Source organism: Monopterus albus, unplaced genomic scaffold (genome assembly GCF_001952655.1).
Source record: "Monopterus albus unplaced genomic scaffold, M_albus_1.0 scaffold27.1, whole genome shotgun sequence".
In the NCBI taxonomy this organism is placed as follows: Eukaryota; Metazoa; Chordata; class Actinopteri; order Synbranchiformes; family Synbranchidae; genus Monopterus; species Monopterus albus.
In genome coordinates, this window is record NW_018127907.1 from 2,462,146 (window position 1) to 2,488,664 (window position 26,519).

At 39.0% G+C, this 26,519-nt stretch overlaps 1 protein-coding gene across 10 annotated transcripts in view; it reads right to left on the reverse strand.

Annotated features, from left to right (window-relative positions):
- The window catches only part of il1rapl2 (interleukin 1 receptor accessory protein-like 2), a 395,718-nt gene that overhangs the window by 111,538 nt on the left and 257,661 nt on the right, over positions 1-26,519 (reverse strand). For all 10 annotated transcript variants that reach the window (XM_020595451.1, XM_020595453.1, XM_020595450.1 and 7 more), the window contains 2 exons: positions 24,932-25,118; positions 24,679-24,832 (listed from right to left, as the gene is read on the reverse strand). In XM_020595451.1, coding sequence (XP_020451107.1) covers positions 24,679-24,832; positions 24,932-25,118 — 341 coding nt within the window. The remainder of the gene's footprint in view (positions 1-24,678; positions 24,833-24,931; positions 25,119-26,519) is intronic.

Below are 26,519 nucleotides of genomic sequence, written 5' to 3' on the forward strand. Positions count from 1 at the left end.
ACTCCTAACATTTTCACCCCATCTAAAATAATGACATTCCACAGATAGTTTATTGGAATTATAGATTCTGTCCCATGTGGATTCACCTTCATTTTGGCTTCCTTTTCTTTATATTATTTAGTTTTTATAGAAACTGCCCCCTCAAATTTAGGAATCTATGAGACTGGCAAAATTGTGTTTGGTTCTGAAATCAGTGATGGGGCAAAAGGTGCTCTAATGTTCAGCCCAAGTCTTTTACTTTGGCCACTAAACATTGATTATTCACACATAACTTGGCAGTAACATTTCTCATTTGTCAATATATCATCTAGAGTGCTGGGTGGCCAAAAACTAAAACCCTCCTTAGAAAGGAACAATACTGTTGTCCCCTTAAATTCAAGCCGGGGTGAAAAGGTTCCTGGATTGAAAATCTCAGTGGGCATGAACAAGTCAGACATTCAAACCTCACACCTATCCAGTGGTGTCATTTAAGGTTAAACAGTAAAAGACAATTATAAAAGACAAGGAAATGAAATAGTAATAGAGAATATGTTCCACCAACAAAAATAAATAAGAAAAACAAGACAAAACCAAATGACTGAGTCATGAAACAGTCGAGCCCTTGTATTTACAGGAATGTTGCAGCCAGTTCCACATGCTGCACTTTGGCTTCCACTGTGCTACAAATGAATGTTTCAACAACCGTGTCAGATAAAGAGCTGCCTCTGTCTCTGCTCTGTTTGTTGTGTTGCTTGTCAAAGCCCTAACATATTGATGTTGATTGTGCTGACAGCTTATTGAATAGATGTCAGAATTTCTCACTGTCTGTGTCTGGAATGACGATGGAAAACAACATGTTGATGTGTGCAGGTGGAAGAAAAATGACACACAGGCACACACATGAAAAGTTGTGTTTCCATCTCTTCATAGGACATTGCATTGATTTACATTCTCTTCCTGACCCTAACTAGGTCATCACTCTAAAATGCAATGATTTACATTGTGGGGACTTGCTTTTTGTCCTCATAAGGACATCAAGTCCGCACAATGTGACTGTGTAAACAGTTTCACAGTATATTCCTACAACATGAGTAATACCAATCCCCCCAACCCCTCACCACACACACACACAGATACACATTTCCCGTTACCCTAGTTGTTCAAGATGAAGTTGAACAGGAATAAACATGATGTCAGTGAACTTCATGTACTAATAAGAATGATAAATATGTTGTTCTGCTTAATCAGGTGCAATAGAAAAAGTTTGAGCGTAATGTCAATCAGGAACATGAGGCCTTTACCACAGCAGACAATGTGACTTGTCAAAAGAAGCACAGGTGCCACTAATAACATTAATGATGGCTGTTCATTCAGGTTTAGTCCCAGTAACACTGAGCAGCGTGCACAATAGCAAGACCCTGAATGAGCAGCTAAACTGAATTTTATTATTTATTGTACACCTGTGCTTTTCCTACTGTGACATGTCAAAATGTCTGCTGTGAAAAAGCCTGATTTGCACATACCCACATAATCAGGCCTAATCAGGCAATAAGTAAAAACACGTGTGGCAAAACAAGTGATGTGTGTGATGTGTTTTATTCTGCTTATTTATTCTAACTGGGTCTCTGTGTGCTTTTGATCCAACGGACACATGTGGATTAAGTAATAGCCAGTAATTCCTGAGCAGCGTCTGACGACATTACCAACCACTCATGTTTTATTCTCACCCTTTTCATCCACTGTGTAAATCAGTATGCCTCAGTTATACCTCAGCTCTGACTATTCTTTCTAAGAAGCAATTTATTGACTGAAGTACCAACATGTTTTCAAACCATTGGAGGCTCCATTAAGGACCAAGTGAGTTCAGAAAATCTCCTTCATTCCCAACTCCATCCTCTTTTGTATCCCGTACTTTATCTATCCTTCACTAGTGTGACGATTTTCTTATTTTTCTCTGAGACGGTTATCACTATTGGAACTAATATGAAGTTGTCTAACATCAGGTGTGGATGCTGACTACTGTCTGTGGCAGAAAGAGAAGAATAATGAGAGACAAAGAGAAGGACAGAATAAGAAAAAGGATGAGAGAAAGGTAGCAAGAACCAGTTGTAATTGTCTATAATTAACTGGTGTCTCATTAATCACATTCTCATCTTACCTCATGTCTCACTCCATGGCCCCAGACAAAGGGTAGGTGGGGGAGGGTGGTGTACTGTACGTGCATGTGTGTGTGCATTGAGAAAACAGGGTGTTGTGCAGAAGCCGTTAATGAAATGGGCGGTTATCAAGGCAAACAGGCTTCATTAAGTCCAGTGTAATGACCTGTGTCACATTTCATCTCATCCTCACTCTCTGGGTCCCTTTTCTTTTCTCTGTCTCTCTTATTACTGCCCCTTTCCTTTTAACTAACCACAGTGCACTTAAATGGAAATTACACTAAAATCATCATCAATTTTAAACAGTTCTACAAAACTTGATCCCCGCCCCAAAGAAAACCATTTTTTAAACAGTTCTACAAAACTTGATCCCCACCCCAAAGAAAACCATTTTGCATTTTAGGGTCCTCAGTAGTCACAAGCTATGTAGGCTAATACTGCTATCATGCTGCACAGATGTATTATTCAAAATAAAAAGGTATAAGCTAAAGCTTATTGCTAACATTCCAGTGCTGATAACAACATGTGAAAATGTTCTCCATTTGTTGTGCCATTATGTCCAGGTATGTGTGTGAATGTGTCAACAAGCATCAAATGCTGCTGTTGGTCACACACCAGGCCACTAAAGTGGTACTGTACTGTAGAGGGAGCAAAACAACATAATGACATTTTTTCACTCTCATATAGTGGAACTGCCCAGAGTGTGACATTAGAGGACGGGTGGTGGGGTCATTCTAATTGAAAGGGTTTATTCCTTTGGATGTGCTCATACAAATTCATTGCACCCCCGACCCAAAGCTTGCCAAACTAGGCTTTTGGCCAGAAGGCTGTTGGTTTGATCTCCTGACCAGCAGCATAAATCTGGGTGGGGAAAGGAAAAAAAGCAGCACTAGCCCCTCCCTCATTACTACCACTATGGTGCCACTTGAGCAACATCCGCTGCCCACAGCAGCTACAGTAGCAGAGGGGCAGCTTTCAGGAGTCTTTGCATGTAACTGTCTGAGGAGTAGTAGTAATTAATTTTTGTTTCAGTCACCACATATAATGCAGTAATTATAAACTGTATAAACAGTTATAATGAAATCGGATATAAACAGTATAAATAGCATTAATAAATACACTAAATAAAGTCAATGTGGGTGTGTGTGTGACAAAATAAACACTTTGAACTTGAACTTTGAACTGTATGGTTGTCTGTCTCTAAGGGTCAGCCCCGTGATAGACTGGAGACCTGTCCAAGGTTGACCCTGCCTCTCGCCCCCTGTGACCCTGTTCAGGAATAAGCGATATAGATAATGGATGGACGGATGGAATAAGACTACAGTGGTGTGAAAAAGTATTTGCCCCCTTACTGATTTCTTATCTTTTTGCATGTTTGTCACACTGTAATGTTTCAGATCATCAAACAAATTTAAATATTAGTCAAAGATAACACAAGTAAACACATCATGCAGTTTTTAAATGAAGGTTTTTATTATTAAGGGAAAACAAAATCCAAAACTACAAAACCCTGTGTGAATAAGTGTTTGCCCCCTAAACCGAATAACTGGTTGGGCCACCCTTAGCAGCAACAACTGCAATCAAGCGTTTTCGATAACTTGCCATGAGTCTGCCACAATAGATATATGTGGTGTACAAAGTTTGGGTCAAATTGTTGTGGAACATGAATATTCTGAGAAAATTATATGGCTTACAAAGAACACAGTTACACACTTTCACTGCTTGTCAAACAGTTGAACAGGTTTGGAAACCTCCTCTCACTATGTTTTCTAACACTGTAACTGAGTGAGACTGATAATCACTTTAAGTTTCTGAAACCAGCTGTTAGGCTGGAACTTCCATTCTGTGTGTGTTCAATGCACAGCTGGTTGTCGTATATCGTGGTCATGTGACAAGAATAGACGAGACATCTGAGATACTTGTGTACTCCTACTATATGTAATGATTCATCTAGCCACAGTGTCTGCATTTCAGCCTCTGTGTAAGGAGCTACAGAATTTTAGAATCACATTGAAAAGTGACTAGAATAGGCTAAACTCAGTATGTGGATGCCAAGGATTTCTCCAGTCACTTTAGGTACTTCCTGTAGAGTACAGGAGAGGAGTAGGGAGAAAGGAGAGGCATGGAGTTAGGAAGGGTGCGAGAGAATGTACTGTATGTTTCATGTATCTATGTTGACTTGTTTATAATGATGTTAATCTCAGTCCAGCGCAAGTAAACTGCCTGAAACAGGAACTCTTGAGTCCTGGTCCTTCTTTTAAAATTAAGTTAGAATGAGACATAAAATCTGTTCTAACACCAACAATCTAACACTTAATCAATCCTGCTTTATGGGTGCACCACTGTTCAAGGTGTACCCCTACTTCTGCTCCATGCATTAGGGGTTAGGGTCCAGTCCACCACAACCCTACACAGGATAAACAGTTTAGCAAGTGGAGGAATTGTAAAGCATTCAAAGTTATAAATAAAATTATTTTTGCCGGTGTGTTCTATGGAGACAGTGTTCATTAATGCTTGCAGATAGAAGCAGTGAGATGTCCTCCAGTTTGTGAATGCATCTTCACACTGTCCCTTTCCCAACAAGTAAACACTCATATGATTCAAAACATTTGCTAAATGCCAGAACTCTCTACAATCAAATGGGATAGAAGTAAAGCAATCTTCTTTGATATCAAAGTGAAACAGTCTTGAACACAGGTGAAGTGATCCTCCTGGCAGTTACTGTGCAAACAGAAAAAACATCTCCAGGGGCCCCAACGAGATAAAGAACAGCTGAATTCTCTAGTGAATCACACAAAGCTGGATGAGGCGGATTGATAGGGAAGGGGATGATGTTAACATTCAAAGGCAGAAATACTGGCTGGTGCACACAAAGACACACTACAGCACAGGGACAAATGCAACCCCCACATGGTTAACACGTACTTGTCTGACTATACGAGAAATAACCTTCTGTTCTCTGTCCCTTGTTACAAAGAACCAAATTACACTAAGTTAGATTATGTACTGCACAAAAGATATTCAGGTCGCTAAAAGGTTACACTGACATGCATTAGAATAAAATGCACTTCGCTTTTGTTGCTCTGTTCCCTCTCTTTCTTCACACCTACATTCATCTCTCTCTTTGTTCAACACCTGCTTCTATTAGTTTCTCTTCTTAACTGACCCATCTTCTTCCTTTGCTCCCCCCACTATATGATGTTTTCACATGAAATGCCAGTAAGACAGACACTGATCCAGAGTCACCGCTTCATGTTTCAGTGCTCTCGTGCAAAGCCCTTCATCTTTAATTGTTTCGCTGATAGCTTCTTTGATGGTTAACAGTCGGAAACTGCTGCGATTGAATTAGGTGTTTATAATGAATGAGCAGACTCAGCAAACCTTATGAGAGGAAGTTGAAAAGGAAGAAAACACTTCAATAGTCAGTTAATTGAATTATTATTTCCTAACTGGCATCTACGTATTGTGATAAAATTAAATGAGCTAGTAAGAGTGGATTGTCTGAGGAGGAGAAGAGTGACGTGTGTGCATGAACTGAAAAATCACCAAATCATCATCATGATACGACTACCATTGCACACACAAACACATATAATTATATACTGTAGAGGGGTAAAGGCTACCTTTTGCTGGGGGTCATAAATCAAAGTGTATTTGAACATGAGTGTGTATCAGTCACACACATATTAAACAGTCTATAACCTTCTTCTTGTTGCCACTGGTGGGGTCCCTCTTCAGCGCTTCATAGTATGACCTGGATGACTGAGAATTTGCACAGATATTTTCCCTGCTGCTCCTGTCAACCTCTCGCTGTCATCTACCTCCTGTGCACTGTGCCTACCCACCACAACTGGTTAGTTTCTTCCCCTCTCACAGTTTGTTCGATACTAGTTAGTTTTTGGTTATTTTGCTCAGTCTCCCATTAGCGGGCCCTGTACCTTAGAACTACCTCGCCTTTTGTTGGGTTTGTCCACCTTTCATATACAGTCAATGATATACAAGCACCAACCTTTATCATAAACACAGTGACTGAAGTTTCTATCCTGAAACTGAATTCCCCTAAATTAGAGAGTGAATGCAGGTTTCCAAATGTCACATTTATGTATGTTTATGTCATGTACTAACTAAAGAAGGCTGCACTTTCCACATACAGATCTGAGGTTTTCATCTACTGCTATTTTTCATTGCTCCAGTGGAGCGGAAAAGTCACTGGAGGTTAAAGTCACATGCTTTGTACTGTCCTCGCCATGAGTGGTCCGTGTTCCAAGCTAGACAGTCGGCTAACAGGGTGTAATTCCCCAATAAAAACAAAGGCGTGACATTTCTTGTTATTCAGTGACGAACTATTTCTTTATTTGCTTTTTGTAAAAGACGAATAGTGTCCAAGGCACAACGCTGAGAAGTAACAGATGTTCACAACACAAAACCTTGCAGGCTACCATGTCTGACTTGTCTCCAAAGATTACTGCTGCTATATAATCCACAGGAGGCAGTGCTGCACGACTCACCATAAACAGTTCCAAATGCATTCAGACGGCAGACCATGCTTCTTGCATGTCATGGTTTATGTTGTGCATTACGCTTTTATCAATACACCAACTTTTCTACTTCAGCCAAAAATTTTGTGGCAACTGACTTTTTAAAATTCCATTTTAGCTATTTTTTAAAAATCCATATTTACACATTCATGTAAAATAGGTGGGCGGTACACGCACTTCAAATTTTAAAAAGATTGTTCTAAAAAGATATGTTTATTAGTTATGTTTCAAGTTTAAACATGAACTATGAACACACTGGCACATTAAAAGCACAAACTCAGTGGATGATAAATATGAATAGGTCCTCAAAAACAATGCACCTCATAGTGTCAGCACCCAAAATCTTTAGGTGTCTTAGAGATGAGATACTGAGATAGATTGGTTCTGAAGATACATACCGTATGCACACAATGGCAGAGAGAAACACGACTGTTTTCAGACCCCATTAAGGTAGACAACTTGTTATAGCTGTGAGGAGAAGAGAGACACAAGGAAGTGTGGAAGGAAAACAACAGAAAAAAGGGAAGTGATGCACTGAAGACAGAGCAGAGGCAAAAAGAAAAACATTTTAATAAAGAAGTATATAACAGGCAAGGTAGGATGAAACAGGAAAACACATCTTGAGTGGGGAAAAAAAGAGGAAAAATATGAAAGGATAATCAGAAAGGGTGGAGGAAAGGAGTTAGAGGAGACCCTGGGAAAAGAGGAGAGAAAAGAAGAAGGGTACCAAACAGCATGTGATGATCATTTAAACACAGTGAGGCGCATTTCTGAAAGAAGCACCAGCAGACTGCTGACCTAGTCATTCCATTAGGAATTTAAAAGGTAGCGGTCATCATGAATGAAGCTACAGGATCGTAATTTTCTGTTGTATTTTCACCCATTAAGGGTTAGAAATCATTTCACTTGCACTCTGTTGTTACAGTCCATCAAATGTGAAGTTCCAGTGCATAGCTCCATCCACACCTGTCACTGAATTATGAAGCAATATCTTTAAGAACTGGATCTAAACCATTTGAGCACTTTTCCAAAATTATTTATCAAATTTTTTTAAGCACAGTATATATGAGTGAGTTCTCTCAAAACTAATGGTATTCTCTGCATATTGGTTTTCTCTGTGAGACGGCGGAAACCGATGATGAAATGTCCCGTTCACCACAGGCCACAGATAATAATGCCGCGGAAGATGTTTTTCAAAGTCTATCCAGAGTAAACAAAGTTTGTTATTAAGTCCAGCGCAAGTAACATGGTATTAAACAATTTGCACTTTTTATTTCTCCTCAACTTGTTTATCATCCATTTTTTTCTTCTTGTTTTGTCCATTTTCTTGTTTTTCTCTGCTCGTTTCTCTGTCAGAGGTATTGATGTGTGAGAGACAGAAGGGTCTGCATCTTAAGGTCGTCTAATGCAATTAACTTGACCACTGGGCTTTCTCTCCATGGGTGAGTGTGTGTGTGTGTGTGTGTGTGTGTGTGTGTGTGTGTACATAATGAACCTCTTGACTTCTTTATTTTCCAGACCAGTGGCTGAATCATGTCGAATCATGTTTCAAGTGGAAAAAAAACATAGGGCATTCAAATCACGTCAGCCAAACACAAACACACACACACACACATTATGACACGAGCTTGCACATTCACAAAAAGAGAATCAAATTAATTAGCTCTAAAGTATAAATACTGTATAAAATCAAATGTCTACCATGTCCCCTGGGCCTTGTTTGTATTTACTGACAAAACTAGACCACCAGCACGAGTCCTTCCACAGCAGAGACCAAGCTGAGCGACATCGATGTCCTAAACCGACTGGCCTGTCCAGGACAAACAGAGAGAAAGTGACACATCGTACTCATGCAATGTGTTACCCTTCATCTCAAGTAGCCAGACACACCAGATGGTCACACTCCTGTCTCTCTGACATGTTCACTGTTTCTCCCAAATGCTTAGTGTCTTTGTATGTTGCTGAGTAATTCCCGCTCTTAAGACAAAATTAGTGTCTTTGTATGTTGCTGAGTAATTCTCACTCTTAAGACAAAGTTTTAAATAATTTGTGCATTTGGTGTCATAACCTATTTTAGTTAAGACATTTCTTCTTTTAGAATAAAATTCTGTAAAATTTGTGATCTGAAATGTGTTACACTTAGTCAATCCTGTCACTAACACGAAGATTCATATTTAAAGTGTAAATATTTGCAATGAATTCACAGATAACAAAACTGAGCTGATTGCTAATTTTCTTTTGTGACTTTAATGTTAGATTGTCTGTGGAAGGTTACTTATTTGAGGAAACATACAGTATGGGAGCTGTTGATGCATTACAGTGGGTAAATAAAGAAACAAATTTTTTTTTTTTTAAATTTTGATCACTTTCAGCATCTTTTAAAAAATATATGCACACCACTTAAGCCAGGTTGCAAAGGCTGAAATATATTTACTATAGGAGGAAAACAGGTGTGCCAACCTGTTTCTTTGTTTGAAACTTGGTTTAATATCTGTTGTTTGTCATAGTTCTTCTTAAGCTACCATTTTGTTTTTTTGCTCTATTATCAAAACAATTTCAGCAAAATGCTTTTATCCAACAAAAGAATAACACTGATTTTGCTTTTGGGTGCATATATTTACATATTTACATCAGTACTTTATTATTTTATACTAGGTTATTTTGAGGACATTTGTCAGAAACGCATTCTCTTTAATCATCACATAAATGCTTTATTACTTTTTCCACATGGGTATTTTTCATACATAATGATCCTTTTAAAGTGAGTTCTACATGTTTGAAATACCACAAATACCACATAACAACATTAACAATATACTGTATGTTTGCATGTGAGTCCTCTGGTGAAGGATAAAATAGTCAAACAAAGAATATAGGACATCCCATCCAAAAAAAAAATCTTTACAGGTGCTGAACCAACAACAGCTTAAAGGCAAAAAGCAAGAAGAAGGTTTGCACACTGTATTAAGCTCCTAATAACTGATACAATAGCAGCAACATATAAAAATGTTTTTCAGTGTGATGCCTGTTTGATCACGTCTGACAAAGATCTTGTGTATAAGGATTAAATAGTACCATGTTGTTATAGAGGCACAAAATCTGCAGAAGGAGGAGGTCGGACTGGATGTTTGATCAATAAAACATTGGACTTTGACATAAGAAACAACCCAAGCTGAGTTATTTTTGGACCTTAGAAGGCACTAACAAATGGTGTTGCAGATCAGAAGACGCTTCCCTGTGTAGTTGTGGAGGACTGTTACAAATGACCTATTTTGTCATTTAATTTGGAGGACCCCTTTGACAATACATCATATTGCCTGTTTGTCACTATATGTCCTTTACCAGCAGTATCACAATCACAAGTTTTAGCTGCTAAACAACAAAATAAGTTTCTTGGCACTGCCTTCTAACAGATGCATAAGAGGGTGTTTTGACCTGACAGCATAACATCTCTTGTCAGAACAACTTTATATGATTACAACAAAAATGATTCTGATTTGTTACCTCTGTGGTTATTGGCAAGGCTAGCAGAACACTGTGTTGTGTGTGTGCCATTTTTCTAGTAAGAACAGTTGTTTTAAGAGGATTCAAGTCCTGGAATCACACGTGAAAAGCTTTTGGACTTCTTTATCATTGTATTATTGTATGAACATAATGTGTAACTACTTAAAATTTTATGTATAAAGCATTCAACTAATGCAAAGAATGGGATTCAAAAACATACAGTATAAGTGATTATCTACAAGTGGCAATGAGCGAGGTTGCTAACTACTTCCATTTATTTCCAGCTATTTGACATTTCTGCCTCTTTATAACTCTCCACCTTTATGCTGTCAAAAACATTTTCATCACCATGACCATTAATTATTACTGTCTGTACATCCTGTGGTAAACAGTCAATAAATCTATATTTATTCACAACTCACAGGGAAACTTCTCCAAGTACGGGGCCAGACTAAGGATAAAAGGGGGCCCTGCACTTAAGTAACTGCTCGGGTCCTACCTAAAGAAGGATATACTGAAATGCCACATCAAGACAGTTACAGACAGAGCCACTTTAGCACAAAATGATTTATGCCACTCCTGCAGCAAACAAATGCAAATGTGAATAATTGATTTCGGCTTCATGATCTCATCCTGAGTGTACTCACTATATTGATCCTTAAAAGGAAAGCTAGTATGTAATCTTTATTGGTTTGCAATTGGGCCTGGGGGTTGTGTTAAACAGACCAGCGTAGGCCAATACATAACAAAAATAATCTACTTAGCTCCCCCTTACGTTTTAGAAGGTGTGTTTTCTGGTTTCTTTTCTCTTCAAACACACTGATCAGTTCTAATATTCCCATGTAGTTAACATTGCCAGGTCTGCCAAAAATTCCACTTGTGCCTTGGAAACCAGCTGGCGTTCAGCCAAAAATGTCACAACTTCCACCACTCTTTTCAAAACTTCAGTCCTGTAGGTAGCTACATTCTGATTCAAAAGGTTTTTTTCAACTCTTTGTCCATCCACTCTTTTCAAAACTTCAGTCCAGTAGGTAGCTACATTCCGATTCAAAAGGTTTTTTTCAACTCTTTTCCATCTGATGAGCTACTAAAGTAACACCTAATGGCCTTTCTGTGACGATCACTGTTTTTATGTTCAGCTAATTGATCTTCGACATACGTAGTTACCATTACCTCCACCTAAACCAACTGCACCAATGATGTACCCAATAATGTATCAGTAATTATAATCCAATAACCTAATATATATTCATGTCAAATGTGCCATTCTGCATAGTGACTTCTTTTATATTTGCTATTTCAAATACATTTTGATTCTGTTTTGTACTTTTACTTAAATACCATTTTGAATGCTAGACTTTTCCTAGTAACAGTATGTTTACACTCTGGTATTTCTGGTTTTACTTAAGTAAAAGATCTGACTACTTAATTCTTGAGTACCACTGGCTCCAGGCACCTTGAAGCCATGACCTTTTTAGAAATTCTGCTGTGCCCTGAGCTCATGTACTGTGACTTGTTTTGGGGATGCAAACCCAGACAATGAATGCTAAGACTGGCATTGTACAACTGCTAAATGTTTCAGTGAATAGCCCCTGAGCTCCAACTTTTAAATAAATAAATTCTCCCTCACAAACGCCATAGAAGAACAACGAATGTTCTGTTCTTAGTGTTGTTTTTCTCTTTCTGTTTCCTGTTTTTCCTTGCTGTCTATTTAAGTTGCAAAGTCATGTTAATGGCAAGAGACATCTGGAGCAAAGGAAGTATCACACCGATCTTTAATAATGGAAATAAATTTGATCCAAACAATTGCCAAGGCATCTGTGTCAGCAGCAACCTAGGCAAGTTATTCTGCAGCACTCTAAACATCCGGCTGCAAGACTTCCTCAGTGAACAAACTGTCCTGAGGAGGAGTCAGATTGGATTCACACCAGGACATCCCATTGCAAACCGTATCCATGTCCTCTTTCATTAATAAACACTCACACCAAAACAAGAAATACATTTTCTCTTGCTTTATTGATTTCAAAAAAGCCTTTGATTCAATCTGTTCTTGAAATTAATTGAAAAGGATATAGGTGGGAAATTGTATATATAAAAGAATGTATACAAAAGTGCCATTAAAACTGGTAATATGGAAACATCTTTTTGTAAAGGCATGAAACAGGGCTGCAGCCTTAGCCCCACCCAAATGTTTTTTTACTGGGTTCCACTATAGAACACACACACACACAGCTACACTGTTTGGCTCTAAACAGACAGCACACAGTGACAGACTATCTGACCACCGTGACTGATCAGAGACTGTGTAAGATACTGACGACATACAAACTCAGTGACCACGGCCTGGCCACTGAGACCGGCTGACACAGACAGACCTGGAGGCTTAAAGAGGGACAGACACTCACCGCTCTGTCCGCTCACAGACAGAGGTGGAGCCAGAGCAGCCCTTTCTACTATACTGCAACACCTAGGAACATAAAATAAGTTCTTTGTCCAACTTAAATGTAAAATCCCAGAGTTTGACTCACTCCCCGACCAACTCTTAGTGGGAGAAAACAGTGTGAGCACCATATTAGCTGGAAAGTTTGTCTATACAAGTCACAGGCTAAGAGGCAACCAGGAAGCAACAATCAGCACAACAACAACAACACATTTCATCTGTAACTACTGACCTGAAACAAACACCATAGATTATTTTCTACTGTATATTATTGCTATATTTTCTATATTTGTTTTTATTACAATAATATTTTACATAACTATATATATAATTTTTTTTTTATTGCGATTTTTGGTAATGTATATATTCGGAATTGGAATGCTAACACTTTGGCAATACTGTATATGTAAATGGTCACGTCAATAAAGCTTATTAAATTGAATTGAATTGAACTGAGAGAGAGAGAAGGGGTAGTAACCTCATGCAGCTCCGCTGTCTTTGGAGAAGAGAGCCAGTTTGACAAAGAAAAAGAATTAGGAGGTGAGTCTTTAACTAGGTCATGGACCATTAACACATGCGTAAGAGCCCATGCACAGACACATGCAAATAGATACTATGCACACATAGAATACAGAGTGAAATGAGAAAAGGCAAGAGAGAAGGAACAGGGGGAAGAGAGTAAAAATAGAGGAGAGATGAAGGCAAGATCAATGCAAAAATGAAAAGACAAATAGGATGAAGGAAACAAGATAAAACAAGGGTAAGAGTTAGAGAGAGAGAGAGAAAGCGAGGGAAGAAGGAGAAAATAGTGGAGAGGTGGAGAGAAAGACATTAACCGAGCAGGCTGAAAATAAAAAGACAAAGGATCTTTTAATGCATCCTGTGTCCTAGACAGACCAAATGTGTGTATGGGAGCACAGAACTGTCATGCAGGAGAAGTAATGTGGCATTAAGCTTAACATTATTCCAATGAGGTTACAAACATTTTGCACCACAGAGTCCACATTATGAGCAAATCACTTCTTTTTCCTTTTCTCTCTCTCTCTGTCTCCCCCTGCCTTTCTCTCACACAGAGACACTAACACACACAAATACACAGAAATCCTCAGCAGTGTTAAATTTAGCCTGAATGCCGCGTACTTTGCAAATACATTTTACTATGAATTGCCTCTAAAATATGGATGGGAATTTTTTTTGAAAAATGGCTATGGGTGGAAAGAGGGAGGATAACAGAAGGGAAAAGAAATGCAGTTGGTTAATGAAGATCTGGCTTAGACAAAGTTTGCAGAAGAACAAGATTAAACAATCTTGCTAAATAAATCTGGAAAATGAATGCTGACTGGACTAGCTCTGAGATTCAGTGTACAGAATAGAAAGAAAGGACACGTCAGTTAAGTAACAGAGCACAACACAAATGTCAGAAAGTTACTGACGTCAACTTCAGAGATGGCACAGTCACACACAAGGTCAATGAAAAGACAAGTCAAATTTGAGTCGAGATGCTAATTGACTCTAGATAGACGCAACCTGCGGTAAAGAGCGAGTTGAAAGCTCCAGCCTGTGCTAAGAAAGCAAGCTGTTCAAACTATTAGTCGAGTCAATGTTTGAGCAACTGTGACGCCTTAAAGCGCTGTGTACTGACTCACTCGTTAAAAAGTGACACAACATCCGTTTCTGAGTCCAAACTTTGGTTCATTCTGCTCAATTCAATGTGCTGTGGTGCTGTGTTCCCCGATAGGGGTCAGCTGTCATTTTACCACTTTCCTCACAATAAGAAGGAGAAAAAGATGATTAGGTTAAGTTAAGAAAAATAAAACTACTAAAGGTGCCCTGGTTGGTAATGTAGCTAACTAATTAGCACGGAGTTAATGTAAACACTATACACTGACACATTTTACACTGATGACAGTAATCGTAAAATCTGGGAACTATTAAAAACAAGTTAGACATATAACATGATTTATGTACAGGTGAGTGCAAAGGTTTGTATGTCCCCTTAAGAAAAGTCATCTGACCCTTTGTATGTCCTCCCTAACCTTCTCCAACCTCTTTGGGTTCCCTCTGAGCAGTGTTTGTATCCTTCTAGGTGTAATTTTAGATGCAACCTTTCCACCCAATTGTATATGTGTATTTACTACCACATGTAAGAGAGTCTGGGTATTATGCCAACAGGTAGAACAGCTACAGCGACTACTCTGAGTTGGATGGATTTAGTCCTTTTTTACTCTCAATGATCCCTCACTAAAACAGATGTTATTGTGTAGAGGATGACAGGCTCTGCCATTTGGGTCTGGGAGGAGTTTGGACCCAGAAGTGGAAAGTTACGTCACACTTAACAAGGGGATAAAGATACAGGTGTCCAACCTAACAGGAACAGCAAAACTAACAGAAGCATGAGGGAGATTTAACTCGCACAGTCCTAATAATTGTGTAACCAGACAACACAGGCACTTCTCTAGGTGGACGCCTACTGTTGCTGGTCTCATAGAGCTACATTTTAGGAAACTCATTCAGTCTCTCACTTGTGGTGTTGTCATAAGAACAGGCAGTCATTAAAATAGTCTTTAAATCAACAATCCAGTTAGTCATTTATCAGCCTAAAGGTGCATAGTGGGCAGTGTTGGGAAAGATACTTTTGAAATGTAATACATTACAGATTGTTAGTTACCCTGTAAAAAACTGTAACAACATAGTGTGGTGTATTATATAGTGAGTGACTGGTTACATTAACTTAGTTGTAGATGTTTTCTCGGGTTTGTCATCAAGCACTTCAATGGTGACAGCATTTTCGCTGCTGGTAAACAAGCTTTAACTGTCAAGAAATATTAGAGCTTTTTCCTGATTTGAGAAGGCAAATATTGTTGAATTTCCTCCACTGTAAGGCTGAGCGCAACCAGCCATGGCAGACTGCTTAGAGCAGTGTACGCTGATTTGATTTGCAGACGAGAGGCGATCCAAAGTCACACAAAAGAACCGATCAAAAACAACAGTCAAAATTTGAGTGCTTACTGCCAAATGAATGGAACCTATCTACCTGTAGAGACAGAGACAGCTTCTTGTAAGACATTATAGCCTTACTGGTGTTGGAGTCTAATTTGTCCCGGCAGCTTGGGTGACCCGCAATGTCTGGAAATATGCCAGAAGACATTCCTGCACTGCGCAGCAAAAAGATGCCAAGCAACAGAGTAAACGTTATATTCTAAGCTAGATACCAAAAAAATAAAATCTGATGTAATGTGGGGAAGACTAAAGAGATTGTTGTGGACTTCAAGAGGAAACTTCTAAAGCATCCCCCCACTGATTTTGGCCATAAAGGAAAGTGAAAGTTATTTCACTTTCACAGTGAGCAGCACCAAGTTCCTGGGGGTGCACATCTCTGAGGACCTTTCCTGGACCAACAACACCACATCACTGGCCAAGAAAGCTCAAACGCACCTCTACTTCCTCCGCAAACTAAGGAGACCCCCACCCCCCATCATGTGCTCTTTCTACCGGGGCACCACTGAGAGCATCATCGGAAAAAAGGCTGTACTCCCTCCTGCAGAAGGACCCCGCAATGCATAGTGAAAACAGCCAACAAGATCATCAGCATCTCTCTGCCTTCCCTTATGGACATTTTTAACACCCGCCTCACCCGCAGAGCCATCAGCATTGCTGATGACACCTCTCGCCCTGCACACTCCCACTTCAGACTCCTGAGATGGTATTGGAGTCCTCAGGCCCACTCCACCAGACTTACAAACAGCTTCATCCACCAGGCTGAGAGGATGCTGAACACTGTCCATTACCTCCCCCCCTCTGCCCTCTGCCCCTGGACTGTGACCCACCACAGAACATAAAAAGACTACCTCTGCTGTTTGCACAAACTCAGTACATTCCCCCTTCTTGTTATATTAGATGTAAATCTGCTGCTGACTGTTTTTACCGTCATATCCACTGCTGTTGGTCATTTGCACTACTGTCTATGTGCATCTCAATCCCACAACCATCTGACAATCTTCTTATTATTTTCACTACTGTCACTGATTGTACATGTTTGAGTCATAGCCTATTAGGTTGTACTGTTTAGTTTTATCCTAATCACTTTGATTTAGTTTTCTCATTCTTTTTATTCTATTTTTACTCTACTTTTATTCTTTTTTAGTTTCCTAAATGGTATGGCATTCAATACTATTGTAGGTGAGAGAGAAACGGTATTTTGGTTTTCTGGATGTCCTGCACATATAGTGAATTGAAAATAAAAATCTTTGATCTTGTAATCACCGACATATTGATTAGTGTCTGTATTTTAATTTCCTATTTTTCCTCAGCAACTGTAACTGATTAAAGTTACATTTTTGTAATTCATTTACATGTAACTAGTTACTCCCTAACATGGATGATGGAACTGCATTCTCATGATTCTCTGATGGACAAATCTGTGGGATGAGTGAACAAACAAGCCACAATTAACTTGGGAGGAGTTAACATATATTCCACTATACACATGCCACTGCACTAGGAAAATGCAAAAGACTGGACCATCCCCCGGCCAGTCTCTGCCAGCTTTAAAGGATGTAGCCATCACCGAAATGCATCATGACGTGTGCTGACAGTTCGAAGCTATGACAGATGTCAATCATTCACTTCACAGCTACAAGGTTGTGCAGTTAGGATGAAACCTGTCACAGCACATGTCAAAATCAATATTTCAAAGACCTCATCCACAAAAAGGCGATCTCGTGGCTCGACAGAGCTCTGAAAGTAACAAAAAATAAAACAGTATCATTAGGTGGGTGGTAACTGCACAATTCCCAGAAGTCTTACATGATACCATTAACCTCTGCTGCAGGTTCTCACCCACTGCAGAGAAGTGTTTAAGTTACCAGAATATCAAAAGGATGCAGAGCATGGCCAACATGCAGCCATGTCAGGAGCTGTACTGCTGAAAATGAGCTCATAATACTTGACAGTGATATGAACCCTGTGAACATGTGTTTTTGATAACTAGTTTAAATTTCTATCCCCATCATAAAGCAAATACACATTTTTTCATATATCTATCAGTGGACTACTTAACATGCCTTGATATGCCTTCAGTGTTGTCCTTGTTTGTGCATTTATCTTCTATAACCTGTACACCAGCTGTCCACGTGGTTTGATTTTCTCACTGATAGATACAGTACATCATCATGCAGCTGCGTTTGTACGTGCACACTTGCAGACACACACACACAGATGAGGACCGGTAGGTAGCAGACTGCTCCTGAAGGCAGCTCTGGGCTGATGGAGCTCTTCACTGTGGGACATGACAAAAATGAAAACAGTTTTAAAGAGTTCAGTCTATGCTCCTTGTTCTTCCTCTCTACTTGCACAATTCTCCTTTGATAAAATGTTTTCCCAGAATCTGAATTTTGATCATTTCTGACCATTTTATAGCTTTAAATCTTTGGATAATGACAGAAATCAGGGTTGAAATGGCTTCATTATTTTTTTTCTTTATTTTTAGACATTAACTTTTTACTCTCAGTATTTTTCAATTATTTAATTTATCTAAATTTCTTCTAAAGCCATTTTTTTTATTAAATTTTAAATGTATTGCTTTATTCCTATTGTTATATGCATTTCAATTCAGCAATAATGTGGCAGATTAATAAACAGCTCCAACTCCCTATGCTCTGTCAGTCTAATTATCCATCCATTTTATTTTTATTTTATACTTATCTTAAACATGAAACATGATAGATACAGTAAAAGCAACACTGCTATTTCCTCAGTTTAATTCTCTCTTTTATTCTGATGTCTTTCCAGGTTTTATACAATATCATTTTCATTCTTGTGGTGTGTATCCTTGTTGGTTCTATATAACCTCAAACATACAGTAAATATAAGAGAATGATCAGAGAAGTATAAACAGACACCATCTTTATAAAGCTGTCAATCACACCTCACAGTCTAAACCAGCTAAAGGAGCTACGTAGTTTAGATGGTATCATTTGACACTCTGGACACATACAGCAATAAGGTGGTTATATATATAACATGTAAGACTTCATAAGCCAGATTTTCATTTCCTTCCTTCATTCTCACTTTTCTACTTTTTATCCAGTTGTCCTCTTCTTTATTGTTACTTTCATGTTTGGTTTTCATCCTCCTAATTTTCTCTGTTTATTCTTCGGTTTCTCTTCTCACCTTTCTTTCTCTTTCTCCTCCACTGTCCACAAGTAGTCCCAGCTCTGCCCTGATCAAATCTGTTCTACCCAGTGTGTGTGTGTGTGTGTCTGTATTTCTAAGTATTTGTGTCTGCCTCACTGTGTGATCTATTCTAGGGACATTCTCACCTCTAGGCTACAACAATTAATACTATATGACTCTGTACTCTGTGATCACTAGACAGATCACACAGCATCACTAACAACTCCATGTTGCTGCTTACACACACACACACACACACACACACACACACACACACACACACAATAAAACACACTCAAAGACCAACAACATCATCATAGAACTATGAATAATAACGGCTGAGTGCTTGGAATGCCTTACCTCCTCTGCAATTCAATTATGAAGTGACTAATGCTGCTGTCAGATTTTTTTTTTTTTAAGTTTTGCATTTTTCTTATCAACTACAGAAACAGCAGCAATGATGGCAGCAGTAACTACCACTGTATAATGCAACAGTAACTTACATTTAGCTTGGTAAAACTTGCAGTGTAATTGCCAGTGTCAAAAATATTACTTTCCCCCGTAACAGGTAGTGTAAAATATAAAATTTTAGTAATTATATTACAAAAACAACTCATTACGTTTTTTCCCATGATACCAGCTCTTTACCAGCTGGTGATCCTCTGACTTTAGTAGGCAATGAGTCTTTGCATATATGTACATATAGTTATGGTATAGGGACAGAGAGTGTCCCTGGCAGCATTGTCTGCTTGGTTGTTTTTCTTTGTACACAGCTGCTGAAGATACTTTTTCCCAAACACTCAAGCTCACACACATTCTGTACTTCTTGATTTTTTGCCTGTGCCTCTGTAGCAGGGTCTATTTCCATTCCCACAACTTTTCCTTCCTATGCAAATATGCATTTGTTTCAGAGCAAATAAAACAAATATGTTCTTAGCTGAGTTGCACTGATGCTAATGGCTCAAATTAATTTTTTACCTAGAAAATGATAAGATGCTAAATCCAAATCATCTCACCTTAACTGGTGGGCCTTTTCTACCACTTCTACTGTACAACTCAGGTTTGAACTTCCCTTTTTGATTATATTTTACTTTGTTCTATTCAATTTTAACCACCATTTTAATTCCACTATAGCTGAACTCATGGCCATGGAAGAACTTATATTCTAAATCTAGTTACGGTAGCAGGCAGAACACATTATCTAGAGAGTAGACTCAAGGATGTCCCAGGGCTAAGAAGTGAGCAGCACTTCAAACTCAAGAGATTACCCAGCTTTACAAGTGTACACTACCCTCGGGTGCAGCAGTTAATTAAAAGCTGTAACTGTTTAAAACGTAACTGTAAGAAGCTTTGAATGGAGCACATTAAGAGCCGCACATCATTTAGTTCATATCCTCCACTTTGCAGGTGTTTTACTCAATCTCACAGTAAACTATGAGTCTTTTTCCAGCACTTCTTTTCAGCTAAGTGTATTTTGCCAGAATCAATATCATAGCCAACAGCTGATCTGAAGGCTCTGACTATGCCTTTACTTTCATCTCCATTTAATGTTAAAAGCACAGCAATAAAACCCGCTGCCAAGAGACACAAACCTACAGTTACTAGAGGATCAAGGACAGAGAGGTTTAGCCAAGGCCTAGCACACACTGACATACATCAGGTGGCTGGTTTCAGAGAGACTGTGCTATGCCGAAGTTGAACAAATCCCTGATTTCAACATGTGAGATGGATGGATCCTTTATAACAGCAATTGTTGCTACTAAAATGCTGTCAGGTACTGTGACATTGTAAATCTTGCACAAGTCTGTCTGCTTTCTTTTGCTGTTAGTGAAAGAAGCACATACTGTACACACAGTCACTCTCACATAGGCTGTATTCATGTGCACACACGCACACACACAAATCTTGCCATGGTTGTGAGCATTGGCCTGGAATAGCCACAGAATTGGCCCTAAGCTTTCTGTGTATGTGGAAATGGAGAGAAAACAGGCTGACAAAAAGAGTCAAAGATCTAAATGTGGATGAATAGATAGCAGGAGGGAGAGAGGGGCTGGTAGAGGAAAGAAGGTAATAAGAGTCAGAGATATTCTAGCTTCCTAAACAGGAACAGAGATAAATTGGCCTCACAGCAGCTGGTGTGTGCAGCATCCAGCCGATAAACACATGCACACTTACACATGCAGAGCTCAGTTCATCCATGTTGTACATCACGTTAGTGTATCTCCATATGTTGATTTGCTTCCCTGCTCATTTCTGTAACTTCTCTGATTATGACTGGAAAGAACACAAGAATATAAAGTAAGTAAATCAACTAAACAGTGTGTGCACATTCATTACCTGTTTTATGATGACAAACATTATGATGGGAACTCTTTGTGTATAGTAAGGAACTCTCAAATTACCACACTTTGTAAATTTTGGCTGATGATAATGCGTATCTTTTAACATATTTACATATTGTACTAATTTCCCTTGGAGCGTGTGATGTGCCGACACTCTGTCTTTAAAAATCTGTTCATGTCTTCGACAACATGATTCTTTTTCTGACTTCTGGTATCTGGAGTTTGTTCCAGTAAAGCTTTCAGTCTTTCCAGGAGCACAGTGGCCTCACTGACAGTGAAAGACATTTGAGACTACCATTACTTTTCCTAGAGTTGACCAACTGGCCAAACTGAGTAACTGGGCAACAAGGGCCTTGGGCAGGGAGGCGACTGAGAACCCAAGAGTCACTCTAATAGAGCTTCAGAAGCCCTCTGCAGAGATGGAGAACCTGCTGAATGCATGACCATCTCAGCAGCAGCATTCCTTCCATCAGTCCTTTCTGGTAGAATGACTGTACTGAAGACACTTTTAGTCATAGACAGATGACAGTTGTTTGGAGTTTGTCAAACAGCATTTAAAGAACTCAGAGCATGAGAAAAAAGATTCTCTAGTCAGAGACAAACATTGAACTCGCTGGGCAGAAGTCCAGCACTATGTCTGAAGAACACCAGGCACTGGTCACCACCTGCTAATACCATCCCTGTGGGTGAAATATGAAGAGTGGTCCTTGAAGCAACTGGGGTGACGGCTCATCTTTCAGCATGACAGTGACCTTAAGCATACATCACAGACAACGCTGGGGTGACTTCACAACTAGTCTCTGACTGTCCTTGATTATCCCAGCCAAAACTCAGACTGAAACCACTTAGAACATCCGTGGAGAGACCTAAAGATGGCCCTTGGCACAGACACTTCCTATCCAGTCTGACAGAGCTTGACAGGATCTGCTAGAAGGAATGGGATAAACGGCCCAAGTCCAGGTGTCTGAGGCTTGTAGAGGCTCCCCCAAGAAGGCTGAGCTGTAACTGCTGGCAAGGGGGCCTTTACAGAGTACTGAATTAAAGGTCTGAATACCTTTGCAAATAAGATTTTAGTTTTTGATTTTTTAATAAGTTTGCAATATAAAAACATGGCTACACCTTGTGGATGCTGACTGTAGGTTGATGGGTCAAAATGGCAGTTTTAATGTGCAATGTCTGATCTGAAATTCTAAATAATTTGAAGATCTGAATACTTTCAAAAGCCACTGTACTTCGGTTTCAGTACAGCACAGTAAGGCTATGCATGCAGAGGAAAAACTGTCATATTTGATCAACCTAAGAGTTGTTCCAATGTGACAGCTCACCAGTTTCAACATAAACTATTTCCTCTAGCAGTACTTGGAAAATAAATGCATGGTGAGAAAGCATGTATCAATGGCAGTGGTTTCCCCTTTTCCAATGTTATCTCCCGCCACATGAGAGTAGATGAAAGGAGCCAGGGAAACGCTGTGCTGAATAATTATGTGACAAATGAAGCAATGCCTGCTAATATCAACTCTACGGAAAAGGTTGCTGTACATCTGCATCACCACACAAAGGGCAAGATCAAAAAGGTCATGACTTTAGTTCTGGGATTTAAAATGTTACAGATATGGAGCACTCAATACAAGGCTGCAAACTTGAATAGGAAATATGCTACTTATTATGGCGCATCACATCATATAAGACTAGATGACCACTCAGTGTGTATTTTTAGTGTGTGTGAGTGCAAGAGCCAAATTTTCCAAAGTGAAGCAGACAGCATGTATATTTGTGTGTGTGTATCATAGAAAACAGGCACAGGATGCTGTCATTGCTCAGAGTCACCAGCATGCACACTGCACATGGAGAAGCAACATAAGCAGGCATGTGCACATGATCAAAAAGACAGCAACACTCCCCCAAATAAGCACATACACGCCAAAAGTGCAGACGTACATCAGCTTCAATTCATAACAGCAAATTACAGATGTCCAAAGTCCAAACTAAGGTTAAGCCAAATGCCACCAAAGCTTGAAATAGCGTATGTTAAATCTGTAACAAGACAAACTGCCTAAATCCACATACAAACAGAAAAAAGTGCCAAGAATGTAAATGTGTTCAGTTGTATAAGGTAGATTTGTATAGCGCATTCAAGGAGGCTCTAAAAGTGATGTAGTAATGATGAATGATGTATTGCTGAGTCTAGGCATCTGTCAGAATAATGGATGTTCTGGAGTCACTGAGAGATCCACTGTATATTAAAAGCATCCACAGTACATATTCCTGCCATGGTTTAAGACCGTCCTGTTTCTGTGATGGCTGTCAGTTTACCAAAATCCATTCTGGGTGCTATAATGCACAGATTCTACAATTGTATGTTTTCTACAATTCCTGAATATCAGAACAAAATTGACACCAAAGTTCAGCACTTGGTCACTGTTAGCATATGCTAAATGTGTGGGCCTGACTCAGCGGCACTCGTGCAATTTCTTGCTAGTACTCACTTGTATGTCTGTACAATAGCCAACACATTTTATTGTATCATATCTTGTTCTGTCCTATCGCGCATCATCTGAATCTGTAGCATATGAAACATGTCCAATCCCAACCTATCCCATATTTTCCCTTCTTTCATCCCATCTAATTCTATCCCATCCAAATATATCCTATCAAAACCTGTGATGATGTAATCTGCCCACACCCTATACCCTGCCATTCATTCATTCCTTCTACATCTGTACAGGTAAATGTCATAAACTAATCTACTGTAGGCTGAAGGTGGAAGTAGACAAGCCATAATTACTGCAGTGGCATATCTTCTGTAAACCCATGCAGTAACAGTAACATATCTAAAGATAATTTTAAACCAATTTTGCCAAGAACTACTTCTAGGATCTTCCTGTTACCCATGAGAAATGTCTAAAACACTTAAAACAGTTAAATTTTGTCCAGTTTTAATGGACCGGCAGTTGTCTTTTTACCCACAAGTCAACAGAATCACACTGTCTGTGCTGTGATCAGCTGCTCTAACACCCAACTTTTATTTTGAAAATATTCATCAAAAACTCATTTTCACTTTAATCTATCTCTGTTGAATTTTCATGTATAAAATCGGAGTGGCGTGATAACAGCAGACCCACCAGCGACCGCTAAACACTCCTGTGCTGTTAATCTTTTACTAGCTGGCCATGGTACTCTTTGCAAATAGTTTCAGGCCATAATTACACTTTTACAATTTCAAGTCTTTCAGATTTTTTATGCAAAGAATTGTTGATTGAAAGCTAGATAAATTTCCATAAGTTCATACATTGATCACAAGATAGCATCTAGCTAATGCGAGTGTGTTTTCCAGCACACAATGCAGAATGGGAGTAAAAAAAAAAAAATTTTCCTATGTCTGCAATACTACAAGACTGAATAACTTCTACCACTTGATATAACCTTCAAAGTAATTTCCTTTTCTTTTGTATGTTGTACAATTCACAACATTTTTTGAAAGTCTGAAGTGTATATGATTTATTTTGGCTTTATAGGACCATCTGTCCAACCATGCACGGTCCTACCTGTCACTTTGAGTTCTGTTGTCCGCCGCACCAGTCTGGATCCATACTGTAATTCACAGGTATAATTTCCCCCATCACCCTCCTCCACCTCAGGAATCCACACATGTGTGGTGTTTGCAGTGATGGAGCTTCTCCATTCAACCCGTTCACACTCCTGACAGAAGACACAGGTAGACATAGTCTGCTGTCTACAGAAGACTTAGGAATAGTTACTCTCAACTTTTGTGTGTGTGTGCGTGTGTGTGCATCTTACCTTATACCATGTCATCTGTGGCTGTTTGTATGGAGCCATATAGTCTTCTATATCAGGACAGGTGATCATTTTGCTGTGGGTTACCTCAGCTTTCTCCAGATGGCGGATTTTGCTGCTGAAGCATTTTCCCTCGTCACTCTCCTCCACAGTCATCGACATTGACACTTTCATGCAGTATGTTGAGTTCCTGAATAGATTACAAACACAGCAGAGGGAATTTCTTAGAATGTTCCTCTACTGACACTGTTAGACTTTTACACGTTGCAATATGCAGAGTTCCTAAGAAAAGAAGTGCATAAAAAGTGAAAAACCACCAAGAAACCCTCAAGCTCCGGTTGTGCAAGTGAACTACTCAGTATCACAAAAGTAACATTTGCCGTCTGTATTTTTAAAGCAATTCAAGAATCTTCTAATGCACGTGAGTGGATTTGTTTTGAAAAAAAAAAGTTATTCCTCCAGAAATGAATGATAACAGTGATATTAGTCATTCTTCCATTTGTCTAGCAGAGGAACTCTGTGTACAGTGTAAAAACTATTTTCATGATGAAGGTAGTGGGTAAGTCATTTGTCACAGTTATTGTATTTTGGTAAATTTATAGACCCTGATACTGCAATATTTCCTTGACAACATTGAAGAAATTGTATGGGTTGTACAGTCTCTAACACATGTAAAAAAAAAACATCACTTCATAAGAAATTAAACTTTGTAAAGGCATAATTTTGGGCGATGTTGGTGCATTGATGTTCCTTTTCCCCTTATAACCTCTTTTGTCCACATAGTTTACTGTATGGTCAATCCTTATCCTAGTTGAAAATGAAACTGACAAGACCGTCTAGAGAATTACAAGTGTTACTAATAACATATTATAACCTCCAACTGTCATGTAAAGAGAGGTCCTCTGGCATCAAAGGTGATTTTCTTGTTGAATTTGAACTCCATTATAAATTCCACAAAAAGCTTTACTGTAAGCCGTCATTTTCTAATTTTCTCATAATGCTAGTTGTCAGTTGTTACCTCCCATACTGTGCAAGAATTTGACAGAGCTGTCTACCAGAGCCACTGTGATGAATGATATCCCCTGGTGTCGACAGAGCATGAATTTCTAAGGGCAGGGACAGACAGAGATTAGCTCAAATATTGTGAATTTGATTGAGATTTATTGCTTCCATGCAGAATTATATTGTTTCAAACATAAATCGCACCTGTAGTGCCCCCAAATGTACCAGGTATGTGAAGACTGGATGAAACACTGCATAGCGAAGAGGGAGTGGAAAAAAAAGTGTTTAGCAAAAAAATTATAAATGGCGGAAAATCTAGTCAGACAGAAGTGGGTGGTCTCATTGGCCAAAGGTTTCAGATTCATCCAAGAAATCTAGAGGAAACGGATACTTATATGCCTCATGGGTCATACATTATTAGCCAAAATGATTATATTATTATTAGCTAAAAACATTGAATAGCTTGATGCATGTTGGAGCTGTAGGGGAAATCTTTCTCTGGTGTGTGAGCAATGCATCTGGGAAGGGATGTACCAAGATTAGTGTTAATTTCAGTAAATTAAATTAAAACATTTTTTTTTACCACAAA